Raw genomic sequence first — 12,038 nt, forward strand, 5'->3', positions numbered from 1 at the left:
AAAAAAAGTGTGGGCATCACTAGATTATCCAAATTTACCATAAATGGTAACTTAAGTCTAATTTAATTTCTTAGTTATGTGCAATTTTATTATGTTAGTTATTGTTTCTTGGTTTAATCTGTATTACCTATAATAAAAACTTTTCTTTCTTTCTATATTTTTTTTTAATTTTTAAATGCCGACTCTATACATTTAAAGCTCTATTATACCTAAATGTTGATATTTTATAATCTTCAATTGATTACGTCTGTCTGTAAATTTATTCTACATTGTATAGAGATGTGGTAAAAGTTACACGTTTATTTTATATTAGAAATAGTTGCATAGCTTTTAATAATACAAGAAAAATGGAGTTTTGGATTATTTTATCAGTGTTAGGTGAGTCGTCATTTAATACTGCGAAGATTTTAAAAATAACTAGATAGTCTATGTGTTCTTTCAGACTATGTTCTACATCTATGGCAAATTTCATCGAGATCCATACAACCGTTATGGAGATACCTCCTAACAAACATTTCGCATTTTTAATAGTAGCTGTCGCCCACGAATGTACGCGCGGAATTAAAAAAAAACTTATTCTATGTGGTCTTCCAGACTATGTTCTACATCTATGTTAAATATGAGCGAGATCTATTTATCCATCCATTTAAACTTTCGCATTCATAATACTAGCTATCGCTCTCCACTTCGTCTGCGTGGAATTAACAAAAAAACTTATTCAGTACCCTATATGGTCTTCCAGACTACGTTCTATATGTATGGTGAATTTCAGCGAGATCCATGCAGCTGTTCTGGAGATACCTTCTAACAAACATCTATCCATATCAGACACAGTGCAACACGAGTTGCAGACGTCTACCATAAATTTTTTATCTTACCATTTCAGGATTGCTATTCCAGTCCGGTATGTCAGCTATCTGGTCGTGCAGAGAAGATTCTGAATGTTCCAGTCTTGTTGGCAGCGTCTGCAGGGACGGATCTTGCTTGTGTCCTGCAGGACAACAATCAGTACTTGGCGGAACTGTTTGTGCTGAATGTAAGTATTGAAAACTAAAAAACTGATCTTTATTAATGGATAGGATTGCTTGGAAACAGTCTTTGCTTCGTTTAAACGCGCCGTTAGTTCTATCTATATTGTGATTAGCTGTTGCCCGCGAATCCGTCTGCGCGGATTTAGAAAAACATAAATATTAGTTCTTCAAGGCTATGTACGCCCGACTTGGGGGCGTCCATAAATTACGTGAGGTGTTTTCTCAATTTTCTACCCCTCCCTCCGTCCCTGGTGAGATGTCGTGAGATTTTATTAACCCCTTTTCCATCCCCCAATCTCACGTGAGATTTTTCTAAATGTTACTTTCTTACGTTGCGTTGGATTGTTATGGTAAAAAGAAAAAAAATTGTTCATGCTATTTTTTGTGTCAATCAGAAAAAAAAATTGCGTGATATTGCCGAGGCCCTCTCTCCAACGTAAGATTAGATGAGATTTGACACGACCCCCTCCCCACCTTAAACACTTCACGTAATTTATAGACGCCTCCTTTCTTCGAGGTCCGTTCTGCCGTTTCGGTGATACCTTCAAACAAACATCCATCTAAACATTCGTATTTATAATATTAGTATGATTTGTGATTTAAAATCGCACTAATGCTACACTACCATCAGCGCCAAAATGGCGATAATCAAATACGCACAAAACACTATGTCGTATAACCAGTCTATTTATAGAAGTCAGTGTACTGTTTAGACCAAAAGTAAATAGTACAGGAGCTATCGAATTTAATTGTTTCAAAGAATATTGTTTTTTTTTTCAACAGTGGCGCCATATTTCTTCTCAACCTGCGTTGAGGATCATCAGTGTTTCAGATTATTCAACAACTACGAATGTAGACGTAACGAAAACGCAACAGGTAATAAAATTAACTAGCTGTCGCCCGCGATTCCATCTGCGGAAAAAACAAGCCTATGTCTTATTCCAAACTATGTTCAACATCTATGCAAAATTTAATCAAGATCTATGCAGCTATTCTGGACACAACATCAAACATCCATCCATCCTAAATTCGAATCTATATATATAAAAGAAAGTAGTGTTAGCTACACTATTTATAACTCAAGAACGTCTTTACCGATATGCCTGAAAATTGGTGAGGTGGTAGCTTAGAGCCAGGAGATGGACATAGGATACTATTTATTCATTTTTAATTCGAATTTATGCCTTGAGCTTTAGATGGATGTGATGTGGATGGATGGATGGGTGGGCTACACTAATTAAGTTTTTTATATATCCACGCGGACGGAGTTGCGGGGGCCCGTTAGTTTAAAATATTAGTAAGATTATAAAAGTCGTAAATATACATTTTCTCATTAATTTTTTCTTCTTTCTGTTTCTAGAAGGTGTTTGTGATTGTAGAGAAGGTCACCATTATTTATATGGCAGATGTTGGAAGACGTCCGACTTCGGAGAGACATGTTCAAGGAATGAAGAGTGTTTTGGTGTCATTCGAGATCCTTACAGTATGATTTGTAACACGACATGCGTTTGCGCGGACGGTTATTACTTGAGACAACGAGGTGAATGTAGGAAACGAGGTCTTGGTAAGTTTAAAACAGTATTCGTTGACATGGCTGTATACATCAGCAACCTTCCAGTTTATGTCCCGTCAAAATCTGTCCACAAGTTCCGGTGATTACACGGTACAAACACAAGGACAGACAGATGAAATGTTTTTTCGTTTATCAGTAACAGTACCTGGATGACGGAGCTTTGCTCGGTATTTTTTTTTTAATTGTGTTTTTTGGAAATTATATATAAGTACGAATTACTAATAAAATGATGAAATATGAATAATATTTTTCCATCTTACCGATAGAAAAAGTTAAGTTTATGTTTAAGTTGATTATCGATAAAACACGAATAAAATGACATTTTCTAAAAATGATTCCTAGCTAGATCGATTTATCGACCCCGAAACCCCCTATATACTAAATTTTATGACAATCTTTGGAGCCGATTCCGAGATTCCAATTATATATATACAAGAATTGCTCATTTAAAGATATAAGATACTAAACTAGACTAGGAGTGAAGTACACGTGATTTGAATCCGTTTAATTAAAAAAAACTAAGTAAGTCTAATTCGGCTTCACATTTCATCCTGATCCGTTTAGTGGTTCTAGAGATACATAGTTACAAAGATTCATAAATTCAAACTATTGTTTTTATAATATTAGTCATCATCAAATGCCCTTATCCCTACGGAAGGCAGGCACAGTATCTACTCCTCATTACATCTATCAGTCGTCATATCTGAATCCATACCCTTACGCATATCCTCTTTCACACAAACCATACTTTCTTTGGTCTTCCTCTACCTTTATAATATTAGTCATCATCATCAGCTATACGTCCCCACTGAGGAGCTCGGAGCCTACCCTAAGTTAAGAGTGATTATGCCATAGTCAACCACGCAAGTGCGGGTTGACTTCACACATATCTTTTACTTTCTCAGATATGTGCAGCATCACGATGTTTTCCTCCACCGTAAGAACGTCGGATAAATGTACATATGTTAATCGAAAATCAAAAAAACAAATTGGTACATGGCGGGATTCGAACCCAGGACCTGAAGATTGCAAGTCAAGTTAACCTCTGAGCAACCGACGCTCTTCAATACAAATTATAATAATTTTATTTATCTTATTAAAAATGTCTTGTAACTGTAACTTTTTGGCTGATAATTTTATTTCCGCTCGACGATAGATGGCGTTAATTATAAAAATAAAACGCGCCAACGTTTGTCTCGTAATGCATCCCGTATTAAAATGGCTTGTTTTTTGTTTACAGCTGTTGGAGACGGTTGTGTTGTTAATGAAGATTGTCAGTTTACTAACGGAGCTTGCGACGTGACGACTTTTAGATGTTATAATATCAATGGTGAGTATGAAAATGGTCATTTAATTATCTTAAAAGAATAACCTAAAACCTATAGTTATAATTACTGGCAACAAAAAGTTAATATTAACTACAGTTGAATCTGGATAAGTGAGAAACCTCTATAAGTAAGAGATTGTCCGCCGGAGAACTTCGTATATTGATTATGAATATTCATTTACATTCAAATTTTCTTACTAATATTATAAATGCGAATGTTTAGATGTATGTTAGAAGGTATCACCAGAACGGCTGTATGGATCTTGCTGAAATCTATATATATAAAAGAAAGTGGTGTTAGTTACACTATTTATAACTCAAGAACGACTTTACCGATATGCCTGAAAATTGTTGAGGAGGTAGCTTAGAGCCAGGAGACGGACATAGGATACTATTTATTCATTTTTTTTATTCGAATTTATGCCTTGAAGAGCTGCTTCTTATTCAACTTACTAATATTATAAATGCGAATGTTTAGATGGATATGATGTCGATGGATGGATGAGTGGCCTACAGTAATTAAGTTTATTATATATCCACGCGGACGGAGTCGCAGACCACAAATAGTAAATGATAAAATTAACAACATCGTGAAATTCTCAACAAAAAGAAAGTATGCCAATCGTGAAATCGTTTAAAAACGTCAAACGATTGCTTTTTTTGGTTTCTGTCAGTTTTAGTCTGGAAGAACACATAGGCTAAGATTATTTTTTTCTATTTTCTAAATATATATATTTACTTCTTACAGATGTTACCAACACAGAAGTATTTGAATTACAAATTGACAGTTTTAACAATATAACGGACGTACCGGAACAAGATGGCGGATTGATTACATGTGATGCTGACAACAGATGTTCACAGCCATATGAGTGTTCGCCATTCGGAATCTGTATATGTCCATTAGGTTATTATATTGAAGGGAATTCGACTTGCTTAGCTGGTAAGTAACTTTCAGCTCTCAAACGGATCAAAGGATCACTAATTTGATCCGTTAAGTTGCGGTTTGATGACTAAAAGTTGTTGAACCACAGTTGAACAGTTCAATTCAATAGCTAATGGTTAATAGTACGGATTTCCGATCACAAGGTCGAGGGTTCGAATCCCGCCATTCGACTATTGTCGTAAACCATATCGTAGAGCTTAGTTGGAATTCTAAAAGAAATATTAGGAAATTTACAAACAAAATCTGCTAATATTAAAAAAAACTGACATACGACAATCAGGTGTCTTGTAAAGTTATTGTCAGTTTTAAACATTTTTGAAGTTCGTTATGTTAGGAAGAAAATCCGACAGTTTGTCGGTGTACTGACAACACTAGCCTTACTAAAATATCGTTTATGTCCCCTCACTAATTCTGTCACTTGACTTTGCAATGTAAGCGCGTCATTCGCGCCAAAGGAAATTAATAAATCTCGACTAAGTTATGAAATCGCCTTGAAGCGAGTGCACTTTATCTAACGTCTGAATTCTTGAACCGATTCCGATCGTACGTGTAGCCGTTGCATTTCTATATTGTTGTATCTCCAATTCATGACATCATCAGCTCACTATACGTCCCCACCGAGGGTCTCGGAGCCTACCCTAAGTTTTTTAGGGTGATTAGGCCATAGTCAACTACGCTGGCCAAGTGCGGGTTAGTTGACTTCACACATATCTTTTGAATATCTTCTCAGATATGTGCAGGTTGCATCACGATGTTTTCCTTCACCGTTAGAACGTCGGATCAATGTACATATGTAAATCGAAAATCGAAAAACACATTGGTACATGGCGGGATTCGAACCCAGGACCTGCAGATTGCAAGTCAAGTGCTTGACCACTGAGCCACCAACGCTCCAGTTACAAAGAGAATAACAAAGATGACGATAACTTTTTTATTGAATACATTTTACTTTTAATTAGTTCTGTGAATCTTTTCAAAGTATTTGCAACCACAATTTTAATGCGACTGACTTACTTTTATGACCGTTTTGCTGTAATTGTCTGTCTCTAAATATTTTATAATATATAGTTTAATGTTTTGTTTATTTAGAGCTCGCTTCACCGTCTACTGAAGAGCAATGCGCAGGTCTGCTTGCGGTGGTTGTAGACGGAATCTGTACCTGCCCACCTAACTTTTTCTTTGATAGGAACATGAGAGATTGTATACGAGGTAAGTTTGGATAAAAACATCTAATTTAACTATGTTATAATTAATTATAGATTTCAATTCATCAAACTGAAGTACTAAAGTCTATACGAAAGTTTTTGTCTGGCTGACCGCAAGGCAGCGTTTGTGCCGGGTAATCTCCAGAACGGGTGGACCGATTTTGACGGGGCTTTAACTGGAAGGTAGCTAAGGTATACGGGCATATTATAGGCTTAATCCTGACGAAGTCACGTGCGACTGTTAGTTTATAATGTGAAGATGTATAGGTTTTCTAAATGCTATATAATTACTTAATATATCTAATTTATTCTAGTAACCCGTCGTTTCAACGAGTCCTGTGTTTCGGACAACAATTGTCATACATTCGGTGCGGCGTCTCGCTGTGGACAACCACAAGATCCTTGGGGTTTGAGGACATGTGAATGTATCCCGGAATACGCAGTGTGGGACGCAAGGAGAGAAATGTGCAGACTATTTGCTGGTAAGTAAAAGTCATAGGTATTTACGTGGAACAGACAAATGGAGCAAACTTAAAATATGGAAAGACTAGATAAGGGAAGTGGCGGGACAGACCTGGCCTAGGAAGGCAAAAGTAAGAGAAGAATGGAAGAATTTGGAAGAGGCCTTTGTCCACATGGGACAAGCAGATATAAACTTAAATACTAACTTAACATAAACTTTAAATAATATAATGTAATGACACACCAGAAGTCAGGCGTCAAGTGGAAGCAATTCCGCGTTTCGTCTGATGAGTGTGCGTCCCGGAGGCCCAATTTAGTCCTCTTTCCCTTCCCACCTTTTTTCTTATAAGGAAAGGATGGGAAGTGGAAGTGGACTTTCCGGATGAGAGGATGCGTGGAAAGGGAATATATTTTCTTTCTGTGCATCCTCTCCTCCGTTGATTAAAGGTAGGCAACGCATATGCTATTGCGTATGTCTATGGGCAACGGTCACTTCGCTATATCAGTGATTTCTGGTGGCCGCTCACTCGTTTGCCACCTTATGATATAAAAAAAAAATGTAATGTGTCTGAATAAAGGCCTATTATTATTATAAAGGTCATAGGCCATTTCTTTTGTGATTGAGTAGTCACTGTTTGCCTTGAAGAGGCATTTACAGCTTTACCGGGCTTGAGGTTGCCGAGCGCAGATGGCGCTTAGCCTGAACCTCGTTTGAGAGTAACAAGACTCGAGGGCTCCCTCAGGAGCCTCGGCTCGGGCTGTTACTTCGTTATAGTTACCGGATTGGATCATAGGCCATTCTTTTTTGTTGCTTTTATATTGTAAGCTGAGAAACGAGCAAGCGGCGAAGCAACCGCTGCCCGTAGACAAGAGCAATTGCAGATTGTCTTGCCTACCTTTAGTCTACGGAGATGTACAGAAAGAGACTATTTTTCTTTACTATGCGTTCCTTTTTCAATCTCATGCACTTCTTTATAAGGATGGGAAAGGAAAGAAGATTTAAGTTGAGCCTTCGAAACGCATACTCACGTCAACGAACACTCACTCACGTTTAACTAAAGATGAAGTCAGTCTAGAGCCTGACTTCATCTATTATCTAATGACGACCCTTACTTATATCCTACCATCTCTATCTACCCTCAGGTCTTGGTGAAACATGTGAAGTGGACAGCGATTGTCTAGCTGGAGAGTTAGAGATCCAGTGTGTTCAGAATGAAATTGGCCAGGGTTACTGCACTTGTCCTGATGGATTACAAGAAGTGGATGGTCTTTGTCTTACTACAGGACTGGGTAAGTATTTGAGTACGATTCACTAGTCATAAGGATGTAGGCTGAATTAGTGTAAGCGCCATCTAGCGATTTTCACTATCAAATATAGAAAACTTTAGTGTCAACGCCATCTATTGACATATCCGATCATAAATGCCACAACTTTGTGATTAAATTTGGAATACAAAATAAAAAATATTTGAATTCGAATATTTTACTTTATTGTTTTGAAGTTAAGCTTCAAAATCCCACAAACTTGACTATTAACTGATGTATGAAATTCTAGAACTAGGAGATTCCTGTCAAGTGACAGCCGAGTGCACGGGCGCAGAGCACGCGGTCTGCGAGTCAGGCCTTTGTGTATGCGGAGATGGTTACCAACAAGATGGGAACTTATGTGCACCTGGTAAGTCTAACAGAATTGACACTCAGAATCATCTAATTATCAGTTATGCAGTAGTGATTGCTACACGAAATGATTCTTAGTATGATAGTACCTAAGGCCAACCTAATTCAAAATCCAGCGATTTTAGTCGCTTAGCTAACGTAATACAATATCATAGAGGTTCGTAGACAACACGCATCGCCGATATTTCTGTTATCGCCAAAGATCGTCTTGCTTCTCAAGATCGTCGTGAGTAAAAGTCGATGTAATTTTCAAGATGGCGGAGCATAATACCGTTGACATACGCAATTGCATATGCGTTGCCTACCTTTAATCGACGGAGAGGATGCACATAAAGATAATATTTTCCCTTCCCATGCATCCTCTCATCCGGAAAGTCCACTTCCACTTCCCATCCTTTCCTTATAAAAGTGGGAAGGGAAAGAGGACTAAATTAGGCCTCTGGGACGCACACTCATCAGACTGTAGTTGGAATTGCTTCCACTTCACGCCTGTCTTCTGTGTGGTCGTGGTACTAATTCATGGTTCGTCTTCTAGTGATTGGTGGTACGTGTTTATTGGATGTTGACTGCGTGATACCTGACACGACCTGTCAAAATAACAACGGTAGTCAAACTTGTCAATGTCGTGACGGCTTCGTTCAATACGATGACCAATGCTGGCCAGGTATGACGTAATTATATTTATTGAATAAAGACGAGTAATGTATGTTGCTTATAAATTACTGTTGTACCGAAAGGGGGAATGTTTTTGGTGCGTGTAAGGGTCACACGCGAGAAATTAATTAGTAGCTTACGTGTTCTTCCAGACTATGTTCTATATGTATGACAAATATCATCGAGATCCATGCAGCTGTTCTGGAGTTCTGGAGATACATTCTAACAAACATACATCTAAACATTCGCATTTATAATATTAGTAAGATTATAGTAAACGAGTGAACATTGACGAGTGAGGTGTCATTGGATTCGTATTCTTGTCCTAAGTGTCGTAGAGTTGATCAGGAAATTTTTAACATCACTAAATAATTTTATAATAAGAAATAGTTAAAAAATAAGTCAATTTTTGTTTCAATATCCATTCAATAGATGGCGCTATTTTCTATCCTTTTAGTGTCTTTTTAAATTAACGATCATTTAATTCTACGTGTATCCACAGAATCTCTTACACAAGGCAGTGCTTGTAATGTAACGGCACAATGTACATCAAATTTGGGTGAATTTAGTGCATGTATGGATAATCAATGTGAATGTATGACTACATTCCATTACAAAGATGGCAGATGTTGGCCGATGACAGGTAATTCCACGGACGGGTAAATTATGCCTAAGTATGACCAATCTACATGTGTTTTTTACATAATTGACAATTTTTTAATATTTGCCTATTTCGAATAATTAAATTCGAATTTCGAATTTCTAAAAATCCGAACACATTTTGAATTTCGAATCGAATATTCGAATGATTGCACACTGACCTATATAAAAGGATTGGCTATGAGACGTAGTTTTTTGTGCGTATTTGATTTCCGACATTTTGGCGCTGATTGTTACTATTAATACAGATAGAATTAACTGTCACGTAACATCAACAGGCACTTTTAAAAGAAGCTGTCATTTCCAAGCAATCACCTATCCATTTATTTATTCCAGGACTTTTCGAATCGTGTAGCCGAAGCAGTGAATGTTATTTAGCGGAAATAACGGACAGAGTGGTATGCAGGAATGGGCTATGTCAATGTAGTTTCGAATTTCCATATTCAGAACAATTAAACACATGTAGTAAGTATTATATTTTAATAACCAACTGATAAATAGATATAAACTATTTGTCTGAATAAAAAAACTGTAGATCGCAGCGTAATGTTATATAGCCTAAAGCCTTCCTCTATAAATGGACTATCCAACAAAAGAAGAATTTTTCAAATCGGACCAGAAGTTCCTGAGATTAGCGCGTTTAAACAAACTCTTCCGCTTTATAATATTAATATAGATTATAAGGTGGCACAGAAAAAGCGGCCTGAATTCGCCAAAAGTCAAGAGACCACTGCCCATAGACAACGAAATTACAGATGCGATGCCTACCTTTAATCGACATATGAGGACGCACAGAAAAAGGACATAACCCCTTTGTATTCTGACAAATTAAGCTAATTTATCATCCCTATCATCTTGTATATATATATATATATATATATATATATATAAGAAAGTATTGTTAGTTACACTATTTATAACTCAAGAACGGCTTTACCGATATGCCTGAAAATTGTTGAGGAGGTAGCTTAGAGCCAGGAGATGGACATAGGATACTATCTATTCATTTTTTCGAATTTATTCCTTGAACAGCTGCTTTTTATTTAACTTATCAATATATTAAGGTTTTTTATGTATCCACGCGGACAGAGTCGCGGGCGACATGTAGTTTCTTATAAGAAAAGGGTGGGAAGGGTAGGGGACTAAAAGGCAACACGCACACTTATCAGACGAAACGCGGAATTGTTTCCACTAGAAGCCTGTCTTAAGTAGAAAGAAACTTTACGAAATATTGTTCGTTCAAAAATTTGTATTCCAACCTTACGATAGTTTACATCGGATCCATTGAAATATGTTTTTTTTTTCAGCATCATCGGGCACAAGGTTTGCTGTCAGTTTCGCGACAATTGCCATTTCATTGATCTACGCTATTTATAATTAAAATTAAGAAATTTTTATTTAAATTATTATTAAAAAAAAAACATTCACAAAAAGAAATCAGTGCTTGTCGAAATAACTCTGTATATACGAAGAATTTTTTGTGAACGAAAAAAAAATTTTTTTTTTCGTAAATCGCTCTTTGACCTGTAATTTGTTGAACATTACCAATAAATATTAAATTGTATATACATCTTGTTTATGGTTTTACAAAATTACAATACGACTGTTAAACTGTAAAATGAATTGTAAATAATAAAGTTTTGTATATACATTAATTATATTTTATTTTTTAACATCCATTCAGCCTCTAGAGCAGTCTTTCCGAAAGTGGGCGATAACGCCTCCTTGTGGGCTGCAGGTCTCAAGTTGCGGGTTATAGTAAAAGTTTCGTTTAGAATTCTCCGTTAATATACATATATAGGTCACAATAATTAATTAATTTAATTTGAAGTTATAGTGGCTTTTAAATATGTGAAAATATGGGGGCGCTAAAAAAATATTTATTCTCAAAGTGGGCAGTAGACAAAATAAGTATGGGAACCACTGATCTAGAGATACTTTCAAACATCCATCCATCGTATTTATAATTATATATATAATTCCCTTCCCGGATGAGAGGATGCATGGTGAGGGAAAATATTTTCTTTCTGTGCATCCTCTCCTCCGTCAATTAAAGGTAGGCAACGCATATGCAATTGCGTATGTCTATGGGCAACGGTCACTTCGCTATTTCAGCGATTTAAGGTGACCGTTCGCTCGTTTGCCACCTTATTATATAAAAATGTATTTTTATTTCCTTTGTTCTTCTAATATTTTTAATTACTGAACAACATAACATTATTTTGTTCTGTTGGGGTATTTTGTACGTTTGACCTTTGGCATAACACGACACAATTCCTTGCATGAACTTTGAATTAAAAAAAAAAACTTGCAATTCTCCATTCAACGATTTACAACCTTATTCACTTGACATAACACTTATATTCCCTTGATTGAATATCATATTATTATTTTTAGTTACGTCAGTACTTTGTTTTATACAAATTTCAACTTTAACTTAGAAGAATAAGGTTGACTTTTGTTTGTAGTCTTTGTGTATTTATTACGTTTTGAAATTGTATTG

The 12,038-nt window shown here is 36.3% G+C and overlaps 1 protein-coding gene across 1 annotated transcript; it reads left to right on the forward strand.

Moving 5' to 3' along the window:
* The first annotated feature begins 264 nt into the window (after positions 1-264).
* Positions 265-11,080, forward strand: LOC106125986 (fibrillin-1). Its single transcript, XM_013323399.1, has 14 exons — positions 265-378; positions 887-1,036; positions 1,815-1,907; positions 2,392-2,595; positions 3,845-3,934; positions 4,680-4,874; positions 5,967-6,086; positions 6,397-6,564; positions 7,688-7,834; positions 8,100-8,219; positions 8,757-8,885; positions 9,378-9,518; positions 9,872-10,000; positions 10,843-11,080. The coding sequence occupies exons 1-14, from the start codon at positions 348-350 to the stop codon at positions 10,914-10,916; spliced, it is 1,791 nt and encodes a 596-aa protein (XP_013178853.1). The 5' UTR covers positions 265-347; the 3' UTR covers positions 10,917-11,080.
* The last annotated feature ends 958 nt before the right edge of the window (positions 11,081-12,038 follow it).

The sequence above is a fragment of the Papilio xuthus genome, unplaced genomic scaffold, assembly GCF_000836235.2.
Source record: "Papilio xuthus unplaced genomic scaffold, Pxut_1.1 DF825355.1, whole genome shotgun sequence".
NCBI classification, from domain to species: Eukaryota; Metazoa; Arthropoda; class Insecta; order Lepidoptera; family Papilionidae; genus Papilio; species Papilio xuthus.

Bases quoted from the DNA above. Each gene is read 5' to 3' on its own strand.
- LOC106125986 (XM_013323399.1), top strand. From the start codon at position 348: ATGGAGTTTTGGATTATTTTATCAGTGTTAG. The intron at 1,908-2,391 runs GTAATAAAATTA...TTCTGTTTCTAG, and splicing joins ACGTAACGAAAACGCAACAG to AAGGTGTTTGTGATTGTAGA. The intron at 6,087-6,396 runs GTAAGTTTGGAT...AATTTATTCTAG, and splicing joins CATGAGAGATTGTATACGAG to TAACCCGTCGTTTCAACGAG.